Genomic DNA, 26,678 nt, shown 5'->3' on the forward strand with positions numbered 1-26,678 from the left:
TTACAGGATAGGTGCTTTTACATGTGACTCAGAGGACTAGAGGATGGGATCATAGAAGAATTGGGACAGGGAGGCTCTTGTCGACGTGGGATGATATATGGAGGAAGCTGCTGAGAAAGGGCTGTGGAGGCTCAGTCGTGCGTTTGGGCCAGAGGCAGTGGGGAGGTGCAAGGGAGGACCGTGGAGAACGGTCCGGTTTCGGCATGCACTGGGCTGAACCCCAAGTGGTTTCAACTAAGAGCACTGCCAGAGGAGTCGTGTATCCCCTTGGACAGCTTACCCCATCCCACGGCTTCCAGCCTATAAAATAAGAACATAAATTCTTCCTGCCTCCCACTTGCCATTCATATATGCTTTCTGTTTGTGTGGTGAAGGACAGTCTTTTGCTGCGGTGCACAGCAGCTGGGTCCTGATCTCACATGCTGTTTGCCCCAGAGCAGATTTTACTGTCTTTTAAGGGGCAGCCTAGGCATCTTGCATTATAGTAGGTACAACACTCTCACAAGTGAAATTGTCTGTTGGCTGTAGTTTAGTTTTGTGTATATCCCTGTAAGTGTGCAAAAAGAGAGGAACTGGAGCAAGGAGAGCAGAGGGAAACAGTTTTATTTGAAATGGGATATTGTGACTTTAAATGAAAGAAATACATGCGCACACACAAGTGTTGTATAAGTAGATATTTATTTAACTGATGTCCTTGATATGGTGGGGATTTTTGCAAGGAGAAGGAATGGTTTAAATGAAAGAAATACATGCACACATACAGGTGTTGTATAAGTAGGTATTTATTTAACTGATGTCCTTGATGTGATGGGGTTTTTCGCAAGGAGAAGGAATGGTTGATCTGAGATAATAACTCAGGCAGTTTTATTTCTTAGCTGTTCATAAAGGGAAATGTACTTTGTAGAACTGAATTCCTAAGTATATGGCAAAGGAGGTTTTTAGTCTGAATCATTCCTTTGAGGGATTTTAAACATTTGCCTCCCACATGCAAATAATGCTCTGAAAGTGGCTTCGCTGTATGATCTGAGAGGCTGCATTCTGGCGCCTGGTTGTTTATGAGAAGTAAACACAATGGAGTGCTCTCAGATCATATAAACTCAAGATTTAAAGGTAGCAAGCAGGGGGGGAGGGGGAAACCTGTGTGCACATCACAGCAGAAGCACCCGTTCGGGAGCGTGGGTCTCTGCAGCCTTACACTGACCATGCCAGGACCCAGCCTCCTCTCCAGACCTCCCATGGAGAACACAAGTTTTCAGAAAAACAAATAGCTTTATAAGCGTCTACTCTGACACGTTGCCAGCAGGCAAAAGCACTTCTGACATTCTTTGCAAGTGGAGCTTTGTCTCTTATTGACTGCAAGCATGGCCTCGGCACTCTCCTCCTTCCATTACTCTCTCCATGTCACAATTTTTCTCCTGTGTTATTTTAAATAAGGGCACTTTTCACTTTCCCATTTGCTTAGCTCCTGCCAGTACACTAGAACAGCAAGACACCCATGGCAGAGCTGGAAAGAGCCTTGAGCAGAGCATCCCACAGTTGTGAGGATGTCTTGAACACTGTGAGTGCAGAAAGCTGTGTGAAGACCTACTTCCAATCACCCTTTAATTTGGGTGAATTTTGAATCCAGGACCATGCAGCCATCCTTCTCATTCCAGATCCAGCCAAGGCTTATCTTCTTTCCGGTGGAGGTGGTGCTGTGGATTCTGTGCCAGACGTGCTGGTAGCCTAAAGGATTCGGGAGCCGATATTGCACCTTACCTGCAACCACAGTGATGTTCATCCTTCTTTTAAGAGGGATAAATGAGAATATAGCTTGTTTCATTTTACTGAATTTTCTATCCTCAGCACCTCAAAGCATGTAATAAATTGAGTTATAAATGATGTCCAGAAATAGTTCTGTCTACTTCTGAAGTGTGGCGGTTTTCCAGTAGTACACATCAGCTCTACACAACTGAGTTGGCGAGGGAGCAAAGACCTCGACAGCATGCCACGGGCACAGTTAGCAAAGCAGGCAGCAGAGCTGGAGCTCAGTTTAAGTTAATACCCTTACCCTTACGATGGGGAATATGGGGCTGTGTGACAGAAGATTTCCAGGAACGCAAGTTTACTTCTTGTCTTCTGGTTGCTCTTCCCAATCGTCTTTAAGTGCAATGTTATTTATGCCCTGGTACATCTGCCTCATATTTCAAACACTTCTTCACACAGTGTCAAAGTCTTGCCAAATGGCCTGTTAGCTGCACAACTCTGCTGTAGACCGTGGAGGAGACAGTGCAGCAGTTTAAGGGTTGCAATCCCAGTTAGCGCCGTGCATCACCACTTGTGACATGTAGCCTTGAGGAGGGAATAGGAGCCCTCGTCTGCATTCCTGAGTAGGAATGGTGTCCCTCTGGCATGACGGGAATAATAGACTATAGGTCCTTTGGCAGATGTACATTTACAAAGAAATTTCTTGCAGGTGCCACTGTCTTCAAGACATCCTTTGATAGATTAGCACCTGTAAGGTTCCTTAGTCATGGGAATTATACAGTGAGCACCAATATTCATTAAAAATGGGATAGGTTCTTTCATCATAGGTTGTGAGTTTGATTCCTGAAGTCTCAAGCTATTTTTCACAGTCGTAAGTCTCAAATCTGTTTATAATAGCTCTTCCTTTCTTACCTTGTTCTTGAGACCAGGACAGCCCTCTTATCTGGAGAAATATAATTCTGCAAGTTTCGTGTGTGTGTGTGTGTGTGTCTTGAGTTTGCTGTGCTTTCTCAGACCGACTTCTGGCTGCTCATGACCTTGGATAGTCAAACCTTTAGGCAGCTAATAGACAACCCTGAAAAAGGAAAAGGGAAAAGGTGAAGGATATAATGATTTCAGAGTCTGACAGTAATTCATCCCCTTGCGTTTGGGGTGGGCCTGAGATTATCTGTGCATGCTGGTGGTTAGAAATATGTTTGTGTTTGAATGTGCATGTAACTATCTATCTATCTATCTATCTATCTATCTATATATGCTATCTACAATAAATATGTATTATATACATTATACATGTTTAAGGAAATAAATGGTCTTAAGAAATGAACAATTGCCAGCAGTTCAAAAAAAGGTGTACGAAAGTGTTTCTGATCTGGATACAGTGCTTTCAGCTGCATCTGGCTACTCACCAGCTCCTCGTAACAGTTGTTTTCAAGTGTTACTGCAGTCACTTAGATCCTGCACGAAGAAGGAGGCTTTTCCAGGCCATCTGAGCAGGAAACAGGGGAGCTTTGAAGCCTCTGGTCCGAGAAAGATATTGCAAGTTAATGTCATGCATAAGAAGCCAGCTGCTGCAATCATGAGTTTTGCAGATAAACCCCACTATAGAGGGGGGGAGAACAGAAGACTACTGAACTGTTCAAATGTCCTCCATCTCTTCTTTGCTAAATGAATTATTCCTACTCACTTCTTTTTCTTAAACAAGACCAGAAAAAGATAGAGGAGGGGGTTGTGAAATTGGGCCTCCTTTGTAGAAATATAATGTCCCAGATTCTCCAACTGAGGAGCAGGAAGCTTGTGTTTGGTGGAAGTCATTTCCACATTGGCTGTGTCTATATTGCTCCCCTAAGCCTGAGAGTCGCTAATTCTGCTGCTGGCCTCATGACAGGACATGTGACAGGACATGCGAGGCAGAGCTCCACAAAACCTTCCTGCAAAGCATGTGGGCAGCACCGAGCTGTGTGTGGCCATGGCTGGCTCGCGAGCGAGACCCAACCTAGCTGGGTTAAAACTCGCTCTGGTGACTCAGTGTGAGCTGAAGTCTTGACTCACAAGTCTGTCTGTTCCCACACAAGGAGATCTCCCACCAACTGACTTATTCCAAAGAAACTCTGTGAGGTGCCAGCGTAGCTGTGGCTGGGCTGTAGACATCACGTTGGAGGGAGGAAGTTGTTTCATGCTCTGCATTTGGTAGTGGCAACGGGGGAACAAGTCTCTGTTTGCATGTCCTGAGTTCGGTGGGGCTATATTTCAGTGGCGGATGGAGCATTAACGTAGGTTCAGACCCTAAATTCATCACGCATGTTTACTTTGTCCATATATAGGCAAATTTCTAACTTTGATTACTTAACGAAAGGGCGTTCTTCAGGCTCAAGCCAGATGATCTCTTCAGGAATGGGCCGTTCTACTGCAGGAGACGTCATGCTTGGGGGGAAAAGTATCAGTGCGCACTTGCATAATTCATGGTCTCATCACATAAAGTCGTCATGTCTTTCTGATGTGCGCTCCAGGTTTGTCTCTGCAGATGTGCCCGAGCGCTCTTACACAGAGTCCCTCCTTCATAAGCATTAAAGGTCCATGGTAAACGTGCTGCTGGAGCAAGGCTGCATTATGGGCCACAGTGGTATGAGCAGCTTGCTTTGTATTAACAAAGTGATGAATGAAGCTTCGGTGGAAGAAAACAGCTTGGTCCTGGGATTCTTTTGATGAAGGAAATGGCTCAAAGTCACCTCATTTGTTTCACATTTCTCCAGAACAGTCTGGAATTGTTCTTTGATAGCTCTGGGCCATTAGCCGTTACTGGGGATAAATGGTGTTCTACACCTCTTGTAACTTAGCTACCAGCACAGAAGATGAAATTAAAATGCTATTGTTTTAATTTATATTCAGTGGGATTGTTTTTTTCTTCTTCTTTGGCTGGCTAGGTTGTGATTTATGAAAATATAGAGCCAACATCTCTTCAAGACCCAGCTCTCTCAATTTGCACAAATCCACCTCAGGTACCCATAAACTGCAATCCTCTCTTCCAAAGATATTTACCAACGTTAATGAACTAAGCCTCACAGTCAATCCCATATGCTATAGAGAACTTATCCCTTATGTGGCCAGGCATGCGAGTTACTGATCGATTTAAGTAAAACAGTTGGAAGTATAACCCTGGTCTGCTATCACTGCCATGTGTCTTGGCTGCAGCAGAGCTCCAGCTCTCTTAACCTCTTTTCAGTTGGAAAAAGATATTTTGTCCAGCAGCCAAAGGGAAATGCAAGCATCCTGGTGGAAAACAAGCTGTTTCAAAAGCCTGGCTGCAAGCTACCCACACATCACAGTTGTCAGCCAGGCTGCACATGTATAGTTACAGGGAATAAAATAGAGAGGACCTTCTGCTCCTATTCAGAAAGGTCTCTACCCATTCACCTACACCAAAGGATCTTCGTCAGCTGCCAGTATTAATTTGTTCTCCTGTGTGGGTTTCTAGCCAAAGGAGGGTAAAATAACCCTAATTCTATCCAGCAGGGGCACTTGCAATGCAAATGCTAGCCCATATATTACAAAGCATCAATGCAACCAGCTTCTAAATTACTTGGGGTAATTTCGGGTTTTATTTATGCCTCCTTTTCTTTAATTAACTTCTGGGAAGAGAAGCTGTAATATCAATATGGGGAAAATCAAATATGAGAAACGTAGCCCATTTTTATTTTGAGACTGTGTTTCTCTTGCGATAGCAGATTATTTAAAGAGGAGCCTGGAATAATCCAGTTTAAGCAAAGCAAAGAGCTTTACTGAAGCCAAACTGTGTGTGGGTGTGCTCTTGTCAGGGCTCCCAGAAGAGGAGGGCAGCAGAGGCTGTTAGTCAGACCTCATATATCGCAGGAGATGGTGGTGGTTATTCAGTAGCTGGCATTTTTCCTTGCCACACCAGTACGGAGCCACTCCTCTGGTATGCTGAGAGAGGGTGCGCCCCGGTGGGAAAAAATCACAGCTAACCTAAGTTCCTGCTCTTTTACTCTCGTAAAAGAAAATCCGAAGGAGACCTGTGGCAGGGAGAGGCACGTGCTGCAAGGCCATGCTTGAGCCTAGCTGGTGGGTTTGCAGAGGCAGAGAGCGGGCAGCCCGGCTGTGCTGGGCAAGCAGCCGGGGAGGGCAGCCTTGCTGCATGGGGGCTGGTGGCTTCGCACAGACGGTGCAGGTCTCTCCAGAGCAGTGCGAAGCTTTTCCTCTGTGTGAGCCCCAAGAGAGCAGGTGACCAGGTCGTTTCAAAGGCATTAAAAGCATGTGCTTCTGTTCTTTAGAAAAAGAATTGAATAAATTGATGAGTAGCATTTGAAACAGCAGGTGAGACTAACACAGAAGTTAAGGTGCAACTGTTTCCGCTGGTGAATTTGAATATTCTTTTTTATACATGCACGGGTTTGATTTTTAATTATTTGTCTTGGAGATAATGAATGATTGTACTTTATTTATAGAAAACTGCGTATTCCCACGTTCTGAACTGTGAAATGCATATCTGCGCCTGTCTGCAGTAGGCACCAGAGCACAATTAATTATATTCAGGAGTACTAATTAAATTTCATCTGATGATAAATAAATTAGAACTGAACATAATGTTTCTTTTAAAATAAAAACATCTACTTAGGTATTCATTTTATAGACCTATGAGAATTACTGTAAACAATGAACAGGGCGTGCAGACTCAGAGCCTGTGTAGTTATTGATTAGTATGTTCAGGGCTTATTTCAGTTACTTACCCTCTGCTTCCGCTCTCCAAGGAGATCTCCCCCCATGGTCGATTCTTTCCATCGATTTTGAGTCTGCCTACTCTGAAGCTGAAAATGGTGATGCTGGTGGGCTGAGCACAAGAACAGCTATCGATTGCAAATATAGTTTATGATTATCTGTTTCTGTATTTTAAAGGGGGAAATGCATTAATGGCAGCCTGATTTTCTCTTTTAAACATATCATTCAAACCCGTAGCGAGTCATAAACTCTTGGACATTTTCATTCCCTCTCAAGTGAGCTTTTTGTTTTTTTCTCTCCCCTCCTTTCCCCTGCAGACAGCGAAATCATTCCTCCCGACTGCCTGCGGCCCCGGTCCTTCACTGCCATCCGCCGGCCCTCACTGCGGCGGGAGACGGAGGACACGCGCCTCTCCGTCAGCCTCTGTGACCTCAACCTCCAGGAGGAGACCTTCCACGTGATGGCCACCACGTGCCCCATCCCGCAGAACTCCCTCAACTCCCAGCACTCCCACCTCCTCCCCTCCCAGCTCGAGAGCGACCTCCGCTTCCACCAGCTCAGGGGAGCCCACATTAAAATCCTGGATGACCAAACTGTGGCCCGGCTGGAGCACGCCCGGGAGGAGAGGACTTTGGTTTTCACCAGCAGACCCCTTAGGATCAACGAAACAATTTTTGTCAAAATTAACAAGTCCAACGCCGCGCGCACCGGGACGCTGTCCTACGGGGTGACGTCCTGCGACCCCAGCACCCTGCGGCCCAGCGACCTTCCTTATAACCCCGAGTCTTTGGTCGACAGGAAGGAGTTCTGGGCTGTCTGCCGAGTCCTGGTGCCCCTCCAGAGCGGAGACATCTTGGGATTTATGGTGAATTCGGATGGCGAGCTGCACTTGAGTCACAACGGTGCCAGCACCGGCATGCAGGTCTGCGTGGACTGTTCCCAGCCCCTCTGGATGTTCTTTGGTTTACACGGCGCAGTCATGCAGATTCGCGTGCTAGGTATGTCTCACCCCCTTTTTCACAGTCTCACGAACAAAGCACCAAGGAGGGTTACGTCGCAAGGGAAGGGTAAAGGGAAGGAATGAATGTGGTAGTGGTTCCCTCCCTACTCTAGGATCAGTTGCAAATTTTATTTTGAAAGAGGAAAAAAATAATAATTTACGGAGGCCTGTACATAGCACATGGGTATCAGTTACAAGACTTACCTCTTTACACTTCTCTAGCATCTTTCATTTGAAGGTCTCAAAGCTCTTTTCAAATGGATGAAGCCTCAGAGTCCTGCTGTAAAGTACAGATCAGTCACTCCTAATCTAGGAGACGTAAAGAGGAGGAGGAGAGGTGCTTTGGTCTGAGCTAACCTACGGCATGGCTAGCAAGAAAAATGAGAGCTGCTTCCCAGTGTATTAACTATCTGACAGCACTGATCCCAAAAGGAGCAGTCCCTGTGCTTCTCCCAGGCTTGTGCATGAGTAGCAGGCTGGCAAGCAGCATGGAAGGGCCCGGTGCCTTGTGACTGGGGAGCTGCGTGAAGCATAGCACCGACCAGCACAACGCCAGAGAGGTCTTCTGCTTCTCCAGCCCTGTGAAGGGCAGTGTAGTTTGTGCAGTTAGATGAACTTTTGCAAAGCTGGCCTCTTGCTAATTTTGCTCTATCTTTAAGCTCTGTTCACCAATGGACTTTAAATGCTGCAAGTCATGTTTTGAAAGTGTGGAGGAAAAAGCCCTGAAATGACATTTTTTCATCAAACTGATTTTTTTTGTGTGTGGATAATTGGACAGGTGCCATCTTCACATAGTCACAAGTATTGGATGTATTTGGGCTTGAATTTGGGCCATATCAGTGTCAGAAACTAAATGATGGTCTCTGAGAATACTGTCTAATTCCTGATCCTCTTCTAACTGATTTACAAATAAGAGTCAACACATTTGCTTAAGAGATAGTTGGAGTATCTACCTAAGAACTAATCCGATTACTGGCTTGGGGAGGATGTCTCATGGTAAAGAAAGCTCTGCCACATTAGGGGAAAATCTATAGTAATGTCATCAGCATTTGCATTCTTAATAGGGAATTACAAAAAATTAATTAAACCTTTCTAATTAACATCACCACTGCTGTAGTGGAGACAAACCAGTTTAAATCAAGGCCACTTGGAGATTTGGCTTTAAGGAAGTATTTAGCTGAAGCCGAACACCAGAATTTGGGTGAAACTGAGTCAAATGTGTTTCTCCAAATACTCCAAATACTGGAAGCTGAATTGTTAAAAAGGGCTTCTGCCTCGTCTAGTATCTCTAGCATGGCAGGTTTTCTGCTGCTTCACCATCCTGCCTTTCACTGATTCATATCGGGCACTGGCCTGGCCTTTCCCTTCTCTTGCTCCTCCAGCTGTGCCGTCTCCCTCCAAATCCGGATACAGCATCAGCCATCCATTCGGGTGCAAATTTGTAACCCAGCAGGAGCCTGTTCCCTTGAGCTCAAGCCACTTCTCTTTCTTTATATTTTTTCACTGTGTGCATTTAAGCCAAAAACATTTAATATCTATCATATGAGTTGTATCAGGCACTAGCAGCCCAGTGGGTTCATCCCTGTATGTCAAGTGGAGCTGTCTAGTTAAGACGGAGTGTTTTCCCCACTGAGACATCTCAGGGAGATGTCCCCACTGAGACATCTGTGACCCACAGATGAGGCAGTCTCAGAGTAAAGAAATACCCTCTTTTCATGCATGATTTTACATTTATAAATAAGCTTGTTTGTGCAATTAGACACCCAATTCGCATGCATAACTCATGCAAATGATAACAAATGGGGCTTACTGGTGCACTTAGATGATTTGAAAATGCTCCTTTATTGCTTATGTTGTTATATTCACATAACTTTAAATATATCTATATTCCTTTATTGTTTCAAATTCTCAGTATTAAAATGCTCCTCTTAGTAGCAGGCTGGCAGAAAAAGAAAAAAAAAAATCTCAGCAACTAACAGCTCCTTTTTTAGGTTGGGTAGACAGTCTTTGAAGATAACTTGTGATGAACACGCACCTCTGTCTGCAGGGTCCAATCCACCTTAATCACAGTCTTAAGTGTCCTAAATGATTTGCTTAAAGTCGACCATAGGCCTATGCTGTGAATATTTTGTGGCTATTAAAGGCTCAAAGATGACAAATGTAATACCATAATTTATCTCCGGGAACCCAAGAATCAAACCCCGATAGTTCCGCTTGATGACATTTCTTGCGCATATTGTACATAATCCATGGCTAGCTCTGCTCCCAGCCAACACATCATTTTGATAAAGGTAGGTGAAGTCAAACAGATCCCAGTCAAAGTAGGAAGATTAAATGCTGCTATATACGTAAGAAGGAAAACATCCTCAGGCCATTTAGCTGCTGGTAAGACTAAGTCATCGGACCATTACTTCCTTTCCTATGAGATCACTAATTTTGCCAGTTTTGCACAAAGCAAATAGCCTGTTTGCCATGGGTCCTAAAACAGAGGAGAGAGGGTGTTTCTCACCAGAGGATCACACATCCTCTTGCAGAATTTGACAGAGCACAGACCTGAACATCGGCCTCCCGCAACCTGGGCAAACCTCCTGCTGAGCAAGTTATTACCGAGTCTCTGTGTATGTCTTCTCTACCTGCTCACAAGTTCAGCCCAAACCAGCACCTTCCCGGTGGATATTTTAGATAAATCCATGTTTTCCACTGAAAATCTGCTCAGTTGGAAAATCCAAAAGTCTGAAAATCTGCTCGCTCCTCCTTGTGAGCGTGCAACAAGATTTTCCTGGCCTCAGTCACTAGAGAACAAGCAGAAAATGGACTCTTGTATCTCAAGTGAGTTATAAATGAAGAGACCTGAACATGCTGGTGTAGCCTGGCCTGAGGACAGGAGAGGACCCTGCTGGGAGTGCAGCTCTAGTAATGTCAGCTTGGGCGCAAGCTGCCGTTGCTCAGCGAAAAGCTATGAGATTAGAGCTTGCCTGTGATCTTTAACAGGTGCTAAAATATAAATACGCCTTTTCAGACCTGTGTTTGCAGTACTGTGGTACAGTGGAACTGTGCAGAAAACAGCTATGGTGCTGTCTCCAGCACAGCACAACTCCGTAACTGCAGTAATTATACTGATCAGCCATACCCTGACAGAAGAAAAAAGTACGTAATGAACTCGCATCTCTGGCTTTGGCAATACAATTACAGTGCAAACAGTGATGTGCACTGTTTGCACTGCAGTGGAACAGCTTATGGCACTTGGCATGATATCTGTCGTTATAATATTAGAAAATGTAAGAAGAATATGAAGTGCTCATCTTCTGTCTAATGACAAGCTCCATCTTCAGAATGCAAACAAGACTAATTTTATATGCTCCCTCTTTTGTAGTTTGAGCTTTATATCACAGGAGAAGACATGTTTATAGTCATCTGTTCTAGCTTTAATGGAAAATGTGAAGTTCCATATCCTTGAAATAAATGAGATGCAAATACTGCAAGAGGCATAATGGTAGCAAACCTATCTTACATAGCAGATGTCATTCTATTTCTGGGGCATCTCTTTTGCCATTATTAGATTAATCAAAGCACTATTATGCAGTGTTAAAGGAACATCAGCGCTACAACAAACTATACAATATGGGAAATGAAAGTTGCTGTTTCTACTTTCTCTTCAGTTTTTCTGCTTCTTTTGGAGGCTAGAGAAGGTGGAGAGTGGCAATGCCACTCTTGCTGCTAGAGAAGTTTTAGTTTTGACTCAGGAAACTGGATGGCTCAGGGCTTTCATCGCTGGCTACTGCATTTCAGACCTTGAAATTAGTTATTTGGTCCTGACTTAGAGCAGGACCAAGCTCAGGTCTCTCCTGGATAGTGGCCCGACAGTGGAAGCTGATACTTGCTAACAGCAGCTATTACACAGTATCAGAAATGCAACTTTTATTTCCTGATTTAAATATTAGGGAAGACCATGTTTACCTGGGCTGATGTTTTTACAGAGCTCTCTAAGAGATGGGACAGTGTGGGATTGGTTTGACAGCAGGGAATTCTGACTTCTGTTTAAGTCTTATCAGTCTGGTGTTGTAGACTGGCACTACATTTACTGTAGGGGAAGTAAAAAAGCAGAAAATAAAGGCGAGGTTGGAAACACTTTATATTTCTTTTTGTCACCCAGCAAAGGGAAAATAAATACAGCCCAAGCACCTCTAGAGCACAGTGAGACACTACAGTCATCTGTAGTGAGAGGTGGAAGGACGTCAATTTGTTTCACTTACCAAAGAAAAGATTGAGAAGCAACTTGACCACATGGAGGGAAGATAAATGAAAGTAGAGGGCACTTCACTGTAGCAGTTAATAGCATAAAAATATCAAGCTGCTGGAAAATGAAGGTACACAAATTCAAACTAGGCGTAAGTGGGGGTAATTAACTATGGGAACCTGCTATTGAGGGAGGCAATAGATCTTCTTGTCAAGATTGGAAGCCTTTCTAAATATTTTATATGTAAGGTGCTGCTCTTAATTCTGAGCTTTTATGGGTTGTGCATGTAGGACAACCAAAAAAGAAAGCCAAATCATTAGGAGGCTGCATAGGCAGGTAGAAGCGAAACGCAGGGTTTGCATGTGCTTTAGGATTTCCATTGTTTCAGGCTTGTGGGTTTTTTCAGGGATCATTCCTGTACAGTAGACATGACCAGCCTATTAAAATTGATTTATTGTTTTCAGCTTTTACTGGTAAGCATTTCAGTTTGCACACAGTTTTATCAACAGCTCTGAAAGACTGAAATGAGCCAGTCTGGATATATTGGTCTGGTTTTGGTGTTGTAATTCATTTATGAAGTTTAAATTGATTGACCCCCATAAGGTTTTGAAATGTATGACTCATGTCTGGAGGAACTATCGCAACAACGTCATATATTTAGTATTTGGGGAGCGAAATGGTTGGGGATATTCTTTCATTTTCTTGTATCTCAAAATGAATCACCAGCATGTAAAACATCTTCCTTCTTCTCTTTTGTTTTTTTGGTGTGGTTTCCCTTGTGAATTACAGCATTTCTATTAATATCGGTTTCCTTTTAAGCAATGACTTGTTCCATCAGCAGTTGTACTAATGAAGCTCAGTTTCTTCCATGTCTGTGTCCTTTCTATCCACCCACTGGAATAACTCCAGGTCCCCCAGAGCGGCCGCACATTGTTGCAGTGCCCTGGGTGTCTCCTGACTATTTTTTTAGCCTTCTGGACAGCTGAAAGCCAGCATCTGGTGTGGATAGTCTGGATTCGCACCCGCAATAGGAGAATGCATATCGGCTAAACTCGCCTGCCTCTTTAGCCATGGGCTTTGAGTTGGCACTCTTATTCAGCCACTGATTGCAAGATATTTAGGAATTAATTGTTGCTGAAGCTTCCAGATTCTCTTGAAATTGGTCAATGGGTCAAAATTTATGGGGGGGGGGGGAGAGGGAGTGCAGGAGCTGGCTGAGGACTCAAGACAGCACAGCTACAAAGCTTTGGTTCTTAGGAGCCCCTGCTACAGCGGCTGGGCAAACGCTCAACATGGGGCTAGGGCAGTTCAGCAGGGCACTGCAGGGCGGAGGTGCTGGCAAAGGGGCTCTTAAGTCAACACTGATGTTTGGCCTCAGCTGCCTGCAGCAGCAATGTGCAGAGACTGGCTGGGGTTTGTCCCATTACAGGCAAGCTTAATCAAAGCTGTTAGGACCCTTACTGGCTGTTCAGCTTAGCAGCCAAGGTCTGTTCCCCGGCAGTGTTTCCCACATTGCGATGCAGCCCTTGTCCTGAGGAACAGGCTGGAAGGAGTCACAGTTTCATGACTGAATCGAGTAGTGTGCTGCTTGGCACACAGAGCAATGGCTTACCAGGGGAAGCTGCTTTGCCTCCTTCTGTGGCATTTGTCACACTGCTCAGTTTAGTTTTCTTTGACTTCTGTCCCATGCCAGGTGGAAGCAAGGTGGAAGCCACTTCTCCCATCTGAGACAAGATGGCTCTTTGTAGTAGTGAATCACACACCTCATCTCAGATCCCAGGTGCAGCCCCGTTTGGGGTCTTGATCCTTCTCTGTCTTGGTTCATTCCAGTGATGCGGAAATTTGTGATGGGAAATTTCCAGTAGTCAATGAGTTAAAATAAATACAGCACAAGAGAAGCCTGATAAATGCATAGCATTTTGCACAGAGTGTATATAATAAGTCTCTTCCTTTAACAGGCGTTGACTTAGAAGTGCCCCAGAGTTTTGTAGTCCCTTTTTTTTATTTTATGTATGGAAAATGGACTCATTAAACTGATAGGGATTAAACAGGCCTGTGTTATGTGGCACTTAACTGCCTGGAGTTCTATGAACTGCAGGGCACATAGTATTTTATCGCTTTAGAGGGTGGGGGGCGGCAAGGCGGTTAATATTTAGTACCTCTTCGAAAGAAATTAACTTGTATTAAGCCTCCTTTTTTTATAAACCCTCCTATCATGCTTGGTTTTATGCTAAGTTGTAAGAGATACACTGGAGTATTACAGCTTCTGTAACTTACTAGGCTTGATTCTAGCACTGCATACAGCTCTCCATTCACCCTCCTGGTTTATATTCAGTGTTTTAAAAGAGAATTAAAAGAGAAAACTGTTGTGAGGACAGGGTGCTTTACAACTTGGAAAACTGCAGAGTTACTGTGAGCTGGATGCAGTCAAATGGTTATTTCTTGTGGGAAGTGCCAGCAATGTCAGAGTTAATACCTGCTCATGGCACCTGTGTGCATCCAGCTAAAGATCTCATCACACATGACACATAATTAACCCTCTCTTGCTATGGGTAAGTAAATGAGCATTTTTGTCCTAGCCTGAATACTGAGGTGTCAGCCAGCATCTGGAAAGTGAAGCCCTCAAGGTGAGGTATTGATGGCTCTCTTCCAGTATTTGGTGTGGATCGGCAGGCTGTGCTTGCTGAAGCTGCAAACCAGGAGTCTCCCCTTCTTGGAGACCTCAGTCCTGTGGCTGGACTTCTGTGCGTGGGTACTATAGACAGTCCTGTGTCTGCAAATGCACCAGACCCTCCAGGACTGTTTTTGGGAGCACAGCTACTTTCCACCATGACTGAGTAAAGCACACTGACCTGCTCTAAGCGACAGCCATGGGATGTGGCCTGCATGTTAACTCTCCAGCGATGTCTGCAAATGTCTCTCCCTCTGCACACTTCCCTCCATGAGAATAATGACTATCATCATTAGGATAATAAACTATCCCTGGATGCAGTGAATTCATAATAAGTGATACATGGATCTGCCTTATCCCATAACGCCTTTGCCTGTCTACAGTGAATATGCAGGATCATTTACCAACCTCTTTGAATTACACCTCATCTGTCAAGAGACACAATATCTGCATATTCTTTGAACTAGCAAACAGTGGCATGAGTTAGTTATTCTGGCTACTGTGAGAGTGACAAAACAGGCTAAACTCTTTCTTTTCCTTTGTCAGATGCCTTTTCATCCAACCGAAAGTCCCATAGAAATTCAGAGCAGTGCTGGCAGGAAAAAGATAAACTGTTTGTTTCCTGTATGCATCTGCCACCCTATTTATACATATCCCTGCTGGAGGAGCACTGAGCTTGGAAGTGCAGGATTAGGCAGCGCTTTTCCTTTTGCTTGCAGAACCATGTTTGCTGTGGTCTCCCAACCACTTTAAGCCAAATAGCCTTTTTGAAATGGGGTGGAGAAAGTCATTCCTTTTGAACAGATGCATTTTTGGTCAGGGTAATTAATACCCATGATCTTTTAGAGGGCTTTTTGTTATCTTGTTCTTAAATAAGATGAAAAGTCCGACTCTTGCTTTTCATGTGGTTCAGCTACTTAATCCAGGCTCTTTTTTTTACCATTAGTAGACGTCAGCATCCATCTGGGTGTTTTGTTGGTCTAATGTTTCTCCAACTGTGACATGGAGCCCCATTGGGAAGGTGGGGAAGGTTAAACTTTTCTGGTGAGAGGGACATGAGGACTCTGAGAAGATGTTACCAGACTTTTATAACTATGCTGGCAGCTCTTTCACTTCAGTTCAGCTAGATGCTAATTGCATGGTGTCTGTGCCTTCAGGATTTTGCAGGATGACATGCCGAGTAAATGCTGAACTTCACCTTTCAGGCCAAGACAGACACCAGCTCACTTGCAAGTTTGTCCTGTGCTGTTTGCCTTCAGACAGCTCATTGGGCTTGGGCTGCGAGTGCTGACAGATCAAGAGCTCCTGCAAGTGTCTGGAGTTGTTGGAGCTTTAATATTCCTCCAGCTTAACTGCAGTGTGCGTATTACTGCAGCAGAGTAATAGACCTGCTGGTGCCATGCTACGCTTCTCAGCACAGTGGACAGAAATGCTCCGGTGAAGCCTTAAAGCATACCCCTTTTCTGGCCCACCTGAAACTGTAAGCTGTTGATCTCATGTGAATTGGATCCAACTTTTACTTTCCCAAACAGAGGTTAAGTCTGACACCCTTCTGCCTTCAGGCCCTTTGGTTTTGCAGGCAAAATCTTCCAGGCTGCTTTTTGACTTATTTCTGGACATTTGTGTAGCATAATGCAAAATCCTGTATGTTTTCACAGGCTTGTAAAGAACAAAATGTAATATTGTTCTGTTCAAAACAGTTTTAAAAGCCCCAGGAAATATTTGAATGCAAAAAGCCCCATGGATCATCAGCTGATGTTGGTCACCTGAGAGGCAGAGATGAGCTGCAGCCCAGAGGCCAGGCTCCCAGCATGGGTGGCCGCAAATGCTGAGCTCAAGGGGAAGGAAGCTCTGGTTTCTGGTCAGTGCAGTATTGTTCCCATCACCGTGGGAACGTAACAACTTGCTGTGTAAACACACATATTTTGTAGCATACAGAAGTGATGGATGTGATTACATCCTTCCCTGACATTATTGTTGACTTTTAACCACCATGTGCCCAGGCAGCAACAGGTGCATTGTTCCTTTGTTTTAGCATGATATATTCAAAAGTCCCCACTGGGCAAGACCTAAGTGTCCTAAATCCACCAAAGGCTGCATTCTCTAAAGTTAAAATTATATCTCTACCTTTTCCTGTAATAGGAGGATGAATAAAGGAAAAAATAAAGTGGGAAAGTTCTATACAGGTTACATCAATGAGCAGAAAAATAGGATGTATATAGATTTTCCAGCAAAAAACAGGAAGAGCCAAAATTTAGTTCCCAGTCCTACTAGATTCTTGCACCTGGTTATTTATGAAGGTAATCATATACTAGGGGTCATTATGAAGCCAAAGATCTATAGTAGATTCCATTAATCCAGTTGTTATTATTCCAGTCTCAGGAATGGCCCTACATCTCTATCACCTCTTTCAGGAATAGGTATCAGAGTAAGAAATGCATTATGAACACCATAAATTGGCACTTTTCCAACCCCCTTTGATCCAAAGAAAACAGTAATAAGGAAGCAACATGCTCTTTGATAGTACTATACTTTTCTGTCTTTCTCAGCCGTAGTTTGAGTCTGAGACTCTTAACATATTGCTAGTAATGGGTTGGAGATAGCTGCTTCAAATTCATGGCAGCTACTCCACTGCCCCCTGCTCTAGGCCACAGAGGTCCCCCGGAGATTTACTTGCATGTTAGCAAATGCTTCTGAGCATGTTCAGAAGGAGAATACAGACTGCACATCGCTCTTACCCACCTGGTTTTATTGTGGTAATTTTCTGATTCTTTCTCTGGGGCCTATGCAGTAATAAATAGGTCAACATAATCACTTTGCTATGAGAAAGAAATGTAGAAATACTGTTTCTACAAATGAGAAATCATTAAGGGGGGATGTTAATTGACTAATTTCCTGTATTTTTAGGGAGTATTGCCATTGTATCTGGCCTGTTTCCCAGCTTAGATCTTTCAGCAGCGCAGTTCTCCCCAGACAGCTGTCATTAAGAGCGATGAGGGAAAAGATGTTTGCCTAAAAGCTGGGATGGCCTAAGGAGAGTGGATTGCAGTGTTCTGGGAAACCAGCCTGTCCACAATAGACACGAGCGCCAAAAGCATCTCTGTGGGCCACAGCTGCTGTTTTGGTCACAGTTAGGCTTTTCTGTAAAGGGGCAGTTCTCTGGATACAGAGAACTACCTCATAAAAGTCATAGATGCTGGATGGGAGCCCAAGAGATGACCTACAACACACTCCTGTTCTCCTAGAGCTCTAGTCAGAGAGATGCCACAGTCTCTTGAGGAAGCCTGACTGCTTTTCAGTGCTTCACTATCTGCATAATGTCTAACGTGAATGTCCTAGGTGTCTGAGCTCATGAGTTCTTGTCCTTACCAGGACTTTCACAGAGGAGAGATTGTTTCCTCCCTCATTTTAACAGCCCGTGAAAACTGTTATCATCTTATAATCATACAACAGTTTTGGTTGGAAGGGACCCCCTGGGAGTCATCTTGTCCAACCTCCTGCTCAGAGCAGGGCTAACTTCCAAGTTAGCTCTGGGTCCTGTCCAGGCAGGCTTTGAGTATCTCCGGGGAGAGGGATACCACAGTGACTTTAGGACCCTGTTCCAGTGCTTCTAGACCCTTGCATGACTCTGGATTGGTGTAGCCTTCTTGTAACAGGACAGCACTGTTGATTTATGATGCTCTACTGACCTCCAGCAATCTCCAGACCTTTCTCTGTAGGACAGCTGTGTTTCTAATTGAATGGTCCAATTCCCTGTTCTGTACTTTGGTAGCTGATTGTCTCTGCCTAAGTAATATTTTGTGTTTGATCCTATTGAATAGCATCCCATTTACTTCTGACCCAATTTCCAGTTTGGCAAGATCATTTTGCGTTATAAACCTGCCCTCCAACATACTAACAGTCTTTCTCAGCGTGATGTTGTCAGCACGTTTGATACTCATACTCTTTTACTGAAAATATAATATTCTCTTTCCTTTTGTGGGTGGATGTATAGGTTCATTTGTTTGTGCCTCTCCAATAGTGATGACACAGAAGTGCAGAGAAACAGTCAATCCACACTGGATTTTGTTAGTACTAGTGCTACAAAGATGATAAAATAGCAAATGGAATTGATTCAAAATCCATTTCCAGTATGTTCAGTATGTTAGAGATCAAGATCTAGCAGCAGAGACAAGTAATCTGGAGCCTTTACAGAGAGGAAGAATGTTTCTAAATTAGTATTTAAATTGATTTATTTAGAATTATTTACTTTTTAAAATCATGGTTTGAAAGCTAGCTCTTGGTGGGCGCTTTGTGCACACAATGAGCATGTTTGGCCTTGAGTACATGTATCTGGTTTTAGTTAAGCCAAGCTGGCCACACTCATTCCACCCTGCCCATGATCTCATTCCACGCTCCTTGTCATGGTATCTGCACACCATCCGGCAGTATATTAACAGCGTGAGTAACATGTCATAAGCTGATTATTTTGTCACTGAGGGAGAAGCTTGTCTGGTAGGGAGTTCAGATTGTTTTAAACGAAGCTCCATACTTGTGCTGGAGAAAGTCAAAAAGTGTGCCCTGCACTTGGAGAAGGAATTGGGAAGGTGTATGCTGGTCCTTGGGTCTTCAGTAAGGCCATTTGGGGACTCAGAGCAGCCACTCAGAGGAGATTGTGTTTCCTTCATCAGTGAGCTCTCCTTGCACTGTAGAAAGATCCTTTGTACTACTGCCAGCGTTCTTCATCAGTTCATACTCTGTGACACTTGGGGCATCTCCAAATTCTCCTATTAGCGGGGGGGGGGGGGGGGGGGCCTCTTAGTAGGCTTACTTTGCATTTAAAGTGACCAGGCTGATATTAGAAATGCAACACACTGCGTGCAAGCTGAATGGCAGCAACATCTCCAGGCTGCAGGGAGGAGAGGGAAGTCTTGAAAACACATTCAGCTGTTCAGTGTTCACATTTGGTATGTGTGCAGTGACCGAGCTGAAATCTGTGCCCCTGCTGGGTCTGTTTACAGTATGTGTTACCCACAGGGCAAGTTTTCTGCTAGGGTCATCTGTCAGATTGGAAAGGAAGGGCCGTTGCTAGTGGCTGTCATTAGAGGCTGCACTGTTCTCTGTGCATACTTAGCCAAACTCTAGCCTCAGCTCCCATCTGGGTGATAAACAAGGCTGCTTTCTACTGCATCTCATGTGCGAGGGCCCTGAAGCCCTTTACAGAGGCTAAGTTAACCTCAGACTGCACCCACGAGAAAAGCACTCCTCACTTGAACAGTAATGAAACTGAGGGACTGAAGGTTGAAGTGACTTGCCTGTTGTCCTATATGCAGTCCTCAGGGCAGATTTAGACCCAAGCACAGCCTCCCCAGGTCCCTGTGCTGCACTTGAACTGCTCAGTCTCGTTCTGCTAAAAAGGGCAGGAAAATCTGGCATTTGCTGCTGCTCTGCCTTTGGTTTTTGCTCCATTTGAAGTTGGCACTTGGAGTCCCTGCTTCCTGGGTTTGGTCCTCATTTGCCTCTCTGTAAATAGGAGCTGAAGGACCTGTTCTGGCGCATGCTCCTTTTCCTGGCCTCCAGCTGCTTTTATCCTCTGGAGAATAGCCTCACGCTCATCGAGGACACTGTGGAATCAACCCCTCTGTGTCTCTCTGTTCCTTATATGGTAACATGAAGAAGTCTAAGCATTTTAGCTCCGATTTGGAGCTACCCCACTTGTTTTTTCCCAGCTGGGGAATGAGAAACTTTAAAACTGTGAACAAACTAGCTCTTACTACCAAGAACCTATACCTTGGTTCGTGCACTTGTGTGCTACTGCCTCACCACTGTATTTTTGCTGAAGGCCAGGCCGCATGGTTAGCAATGAAATCCCTCTGCAAAACCTTTGCAGCAGCCAGAATTGTAAACATCCCCTCTAAGCTTTCCTTCTGGAAGGGGATTTAAATTGCTTGTTATTATAACAGCAGTAGAAGAAACAGTTGAGATGAGGGAGGATGCAAGGCAGGCTCTGGAGCAGACCTGACAGACATTGTTTGTCTCTGGCAAACAGTGCACTAACACAGACCTGACGTTGGGCAGTGTGAGCAGGAGGCAGTGGAGCTGGGAACTCCTAGAAAAGACCTTCAGGGGCTCTGCACCCGTGAGCAGTCATATCCAGGCATGCAGGGAGCAGGAGAAATGTTGCTGATTTCAGGGGCAGGGGAAGCATCCTTGTTCATCCCAGAGCTAAATGCATTTTGGTCATTTTTCTCTTGGTTGGCCTGAAGAGGTTTCTACCCAGATTTCTGTCCTCATCTGCTATTCTCTCCTTTGACTGAGGTGCCCCCTACACAAGAGGTAGAGCAGTCAGCAGACCTCAGGTTTTCCTGCCTGCCATGCCCTCGCATTCATCTCTGGGAAGCCTTTGTGTGTCTTTGCGTGAATCTCTTGGAGCCTGAGATGTATTTTGCTCTAGGTTAGTATAGGGTGCTTCAACAGGGTGATATGTAATTGGGCTGGAGTCCAGCCCAGTCCACTGCAGGCTGTGTTTCCCACTGGCTGCAGGTCACTCGCTGGCTATAGTGCTAAGGGTGCACATCAGGATGAAACCATAAAGGAAGTAACTGCATTTAATGACATTGTGACACTTCAAAGGGCAGAAGCAAAGGGTTATGAGGGCTAAAGGGACACCAGCTAATTTCAGGGGCTGTGGAAACCTGATGGCTCTTCTGGGTCAACTGCTAGCATTTGGAAAGGTGTGTGAGTTTTTTTTTCTTTCTCTCTTCCCTAGATTTAATGCTGATTAGTCATGAATCCTGACAAGCACTGAGAGCTGCACCCTGCGGCTTGCCTGCCCCCCCCCCCCCCCGGCCCACTGCCTTGGGCAAATGTGATTTTAAAAAATAACGGGGTTTCTTTTCTCATGGTGCAGGTTCCACCATATTAGCTGAGCGGCTGGGGCTGTCCACACCAAGCTCACCCACATCAGCACCAAATTCGCCCACCGTCCTCTGCAGTGGCGTCTCTGACCCCATATTGTCTACATGTGGCTCTGGCCCACTCTGCAGCTCCATCAGTGGTAAGTTTGGTTGGATCCCCCACCCCACCCCGGCTCCTTTCATTTGCCTCTTTCAGTGCCTCTTGCACTGCCTCACTTTATAATCTTACGCTTATCTCCCAGAAGGGCTCTAAAAGCACAGTGATAGATGGAGGCTCCTGTCAGCTCCCCTGGGGAGGAAGGGAGAACCTCTGCAAAAATCTATTTTCTGTCTGTTTTACATGGAAGCTGCTTAGATGCCTAGACAGCAATATTTCTCCAAACACTTTCATCATGAATGGTCCCAGAGGAGGCAGCAAAGTTTCTGTGTTATGCGTGTGGCCCTGTGACGCACAGCTCCTTCTGGAGAGCTGTGTAGCAGTAACATGATGCACATTAGCTTAGGTTAGAGCTAGGAATATGCCTAATTCCCCTCCCCCCCCGCCCCCGCATTTTCGCTCTCCACACACCTACAGTACCTCCCTCAGAAAAAGTCAGTATTGATATTTGTAATACCCTGATGAAGTCCAGTGAGATCTAAATAAATGTACATGCAATAGAAAATGATAAGGTATAGTGAAGCAGTTTTAAAACCCCAAGGACTTGTGTGATCCTAAGGCATTGATGATAGGATGTATAATTTAGCAAGTCCTTGTCACTGCTGTCCATACCAAGGTTGTTTTTCTCTGAAGGTACCTCTTGGTGTCAGGTCTAATAACTGGTGACAAGCGAACATTCAGATTTTTAATGGCTTTTGGGAAAAAAAAATTCTTTTATTATCTTGCTACCTCATCTGGCTTCATTGGGAGGCCTAGTCATGGGTATGGGATGCGCCTAATTACTGCATTCCCTTGTAGCTCTCGTAGCAATGTGCCCACTATGTGCTAGATGCTGTCCATGTGGTACAACCCCACTCCTGTCCTGAAGGAGCCACGTGGGGTGGTTTGCAGCAGGGCACAGGAGACCCACGTCCCTGGGGTGGCCCTAGAGATGAAGCACTGATTGTCTCGGCAGCTGCTGCTGCCGTGTGCTGCCCAGCCTCTGCCTTGTCAAAGCAGATGGCTCTCACCACCCCTTCTAATTTGTCCTCCTTCATTAATGTTTAGACAGCAGTTTGAAAAAAGTGAAACTGCTCTTTGTCCTTGCTGCCGGGAACAGCTGTGTCTTGATTTGCTCTACGTGGGCGGCAGATCCCAGCAGCCGTGGCTGCGCCGCGCCTTGGCATGTGAACACAGGCTTGTACCTGAATGGGTGAGGGAGCAGGTCACAGGCAGGACCCTGGTCCTGGAGCATCCATATCAGCCAGGGCACCGTGCAGCTGGTGCTGGGTCAGCAGTTACCTTGGGATGTCCAGAAGCCTTTTATGCAGCATGACTGACCCTGTTCCTTGTGTTTCAGGCACAGCGCCCAACTCTCCAGTCAGCTTGCCTGAGTCACCCATCTCCCCGTCCGTCTCAGGGCCCTGGGGAGATGAGTGCACCATCTGCTACGAGAACATGGTAGACACGGTCATTTACTCCTGTGGACACATGTGTCTCTGCTACTCATGTGGTCTGAAGCTCAAGAAGATGGCCAATGCTTGCTGCCCCATTTGCAGACGGGCCATTAAAGACATTATCAAAACATACCGCAGCACTTAGAGCAACAGCAGATGCTGCTGTGGGACCGGGGAGGCGGCAACAAGGCTGTGGAATAACACAGGTCCTGGTCTCTATTCATCACCTGGGCGATTTGACAGCCACCACCACCTACCGCCCGATCCCCTCTTCCACGGACAACAGACGAGACCAGCTTAGCAGCTGCTTTTCTGCCCTCAGAGCAAGCCCTGGGGCTGAATGCCATGCCCGTGCATCAGGGACGTCATCATGGACTGCTCTCCCCCTTGGATTTTAAACTTTATCTCAAAAAAAAAAAAAAAAAGAAAAAACCAGCTGGAGCAATCGTCCCTTTTCTACGCCATGCACAGAGGCAGGGAGGCTTCAGTGCCTAGCAGGGACACTAAGTGTGAAACGGTTCGATGCGGCACGTCTGCTGCTGAACAGCCGCGGTGTGCAGTGGCCGGCTTAGCAGAAGAGGAGAACCAAGCAACACGTTTCCGCGTGCAACTCACCCGACCGTAGGAAGTCCTATCTGACCATAGGCCAGAGTGGGGCGCGCTTTGAACCAGGGAGAAAAGCACAGCAAAGGTGTTCAAAGCCAAAGGCCCAGGGGGTGTGGGGGGAGAGGTGCAGACGAAAACCTAGAAATCAAGCTGCCCACATTCCACCCCCCCCCCCCCCCCCCCCGCCACGTTCATGGGGCAGCAAGCAGCCCCTGGTGATGGCCCACAGGCTGCACCCCCCCACCCCCCCAGCCCGGCCCACTGCATGACTAGCAACCCCTCTCCTCACCCCACCTCCCCAGATTTCCTATTGCTTGTCCCCAGCGGTCTCCATGCAGCACAAGGCATTCAGCAGTGTTTCTGCTCGCCTGGGCCTGTGGGAGAGGGAGCTGCAGCTCCCTCCCCCAAACCATCCACTTCTGAGGGAGACCAAAAAAACAAAAAGGAAAAGAAAAAAACAAAAAAGCCCCACGGGGGAAGAATGTATAAACGCACATGTCTGCAGGTCTCATTTACTGGTAACTTTATCACTGTGCTTTAAAAACGAAAATAGCCAGGTGGTACTAAGCCCTTCACAGCCAGCCTGCTGGCAGGACATGGCTGTCCTGCCACGTTACAAAGGGAAAGAAAAGGAGGAAGAAAAAAAATTATGTAGCTTGAGGAGTTTCGTTTGCTTTGGTTTATTTAAATAGCTGCCCCCACCACCACCACCCCACCCCCCAGCCCCAGCTGGGCTCCCCACTGCTGCCATGCCGGGGCGCTCGGGCCTGCAATGGCGGCCCCATGGTTGTTGTGGTAACCGCCGCCTTGCCAGCTCTGCTCGGGCCAGGCCGCAGGGCTGCTGGGCCTCCGGGGTGTCTCCGGCCGGCTCCCCTCCGGCCCCGGGCAGCCACCCACTGCCTCCAGAGGCAGGGCAGGAGGACAAGGCGGCACCACAGGCCCAGGGTGTCGAGGGCTGCGGCACAGCAGCAGTGTCAGTTGCTGCCATTTTGCGTGTGGTGGCCAAGAAGTGAGGCCGGGGCCGGGCGCCCGGTGGTACCGCTCGCGCTGGGCCTCCTCCTGCACTTCACCCCCCTCTCCTGGGGGCCGCGGCGGCGGAACGGGTGTGAGCCCATGTTGCTGCCAGTGGCGCAGCGGTGCCCGCGCGGCAGGGCCAGCCCCTGGTGCAAGGCTGAGCCCTGCTCCCTGCAGCAGAGCTGGAAACACCACCCTCCCCAGCCCCGCAAGGCGGGGGGAGAGGAAAAGAAGATGCTAAAAATGCTACTAGCTGGAGGAGGCACTGCAGAGCCTTTCTCCGGCGGTGCTATCCTCGCTCAGTCCCCTGCGTCTGTGGTTATTCCCCACCCGCCATGGGGAATACTTAACTTGAAAGTTGATATTCTGGTTACAGGGATTTTGTGTGTGTTGTTTTTGTTTTTGTTTTTGTTTTTTTCTTTTGCATACCTCTCAAGCACACGCTTACAGCCAGGGCCTGAGCTCAGCACACCGGGCTGGCACGCAGCAGCCTGTCGAAAGCCCTGGACCTTCCCAGCGGACCCAGGATGCCTCCTCAGCACGCGGGGCAGGAGTCTGGCCACCAAGCTTAGCGCAAGCCTAGAGCAGGCACTGCACCCGTGCCAGGTGCACAGCCGAGCTGGTCGGGCACAAAACCAGCCTCCAGCTCACCCAAGGACAGGTAGCAGTGAGGAGCCTGTATCAGTAGCTATTAAAACTCCAGTGCAAAGACTTGGGACCTGAGAAACCCAAGGGGTAGAAACATGAAATAGAGGATGTGGGAAAATGTGCAATAAGCAGCCTCCCGAGCCTTCATCAAGCCAACAGGATCGGTTTCCTTCTGTGCAGGGCAAGCCAATGGGTACATTTTATTTCTCAAGAAACTCCATCCATGGGTACCAGTGCAGTGGTGTGAATTCCCTTTTCACCTTTTGAATCCAGAATGTTCTAATATATAACTGTGTTTGTTTTACTGTGGACCAAACTTAGTTAGCAGCAGCTGAAACCTCCCCCAGCATCCAAGCTCAAGAATTGGGGTTCAGTCCTACTCCTGGCCTCCACTGGCCAGCATCAGCCCCCAAAGCACAGCTGGCCTCAGGGTGCGAGCAGACAGGAGAGGAGCAAGGCTCTCTCCAGGGAGAAAAACAGCAAAAGCAGTAACAAGGACGACGAAAATCCTAACATTATGTTTTGTTTGACTCGTGTAGGTTTCCCAAGTACCTTCGTGTTCTTGTGTCATTTGCATTTCATTGCTTTACTTTAAGATGTTTTGTGTTCTGTTTAAAGAGAAGAATAACTCATTGTGAAAAATTGGATAACTGTGATTGTGAATAAAGTTGATTTAGGTATCCCACAGCAGTGTGCGCAAGTATTTGCTGCTTGCGCAAAAGTAGCCAAAACAGGATGGGCAGCACAATTGAGAGAGGCTGAAGAACAGGGACATGAGCACCTGCTACTTGGAGGGGTAGGGGGAGGCAGCCAGGTGGAGGGGGTTCAGGTTTTCCTCCACTGCTGGAGGAGGGGAGGCATGACAGAGGTAAAGGGCTGACTGCAGGACTCTGCTCAGGAGCACACCTACATCCTAGTTACATGCGTTTTCCCTCCCATCCTTTTGTTCAACAGGTCAACAGATGAGAGACACTGGCTGCATTGCTCTCTCTTGGCACAGGATGTATTTGAGTTGGCATCTTCTCCCTCCATGTGGGTGCTCCATCTGCCAACAGATAGGGACTGCTCATGAGAGGTAGCCTCAGCCACTCAGCTGAAGCTGTTCCCCCCCCCCCCCCCAACAGAAGGAAGAGACACTTCATGCTTTCTAAGCTGGGTGAAGCCAGGCCACTTCTGCACCCCAGCCTTCCCCAAGAACAGCCTGAAGAGCGCTTGGCTGCAGGGGCCAGCCAAGCTTGCATATACTTGTGCTTGTATGAGCAGAGGTATGCCCAGCTTCTGCTTTCCGAGCACCAGGAGGACCTCTAGTGGGTTTGGATAGCCTTCTGCTAGAAGCACAGCTGCCTGAATGGAGCACTGCTGGGTGCAGGAAGCCTCCTCATCCCGTTGGGAGCAAGCAGGAGCACTGCACAGTGCAGATTGCCTTTAGAAGCTGAAAACACTGTCCAACTGCCAGACAGCCTGGAGACATACTGAGCCCGAGCACCATGGTGTATTAGGTCAAGCAAAATGCTAAGGTGGTGGGCCAAGCTCACA

General features: G+C 46.5%; 1 protein-coding gene across 3 annotated transcripts in view; it reads left to right on the plus strand.

Annotated features, from left to right (window-relative positions):
• NEURL1 (neuralized E3 ubiquitin protein ligase 1) overlaps window positions 1-25,827 on the plus strand; it is a 166,913-nt gene extending 141,086 nt beyond the window's left edge. For all 3 annotated transcript variants that reach the window (XM_026117434.2, XM_026117435.2, XM_026117436.2), the window contains exons 4-6: window positions 6,795-7,475; window positions 21,275-21,421; window positions 22,778-25,827. In XM_026117434.2, coding sequence (XP_025973219.1) covers window positions 6,795-7,475; window positions 21,275-21,421; window positions 22,778-23,019 — 1,070 coding nt within the window. In that variant the 3' untranslated portion in view covers window positions 23,020-25,827. The remainder of the gene's footprint in view (window positions 1-6,794; window positions 7,476-21,274; window positions 21,422-22,777) is intronic.
• The last annotated feature ends 851 nt before the right edge of the window (window positions 25,828-26,678 follow it).

This window comes from Dromaius novaehollandiae, chromosome 6 (assembly GCF_036370855.1).
Source record: "Dromaius novaehollandiae isolate bDroNov1 chromosome 6, bDroNov1.hap1, whole genome shotgun sequence".
NCBI classification, from domain to species: domain Eukaryota; kingdom Metazoa; phylum Chordata; class Aves; order Casuariiformes; family Dromaiidae; genus Dromaius; species Dromaius novaehollandiae.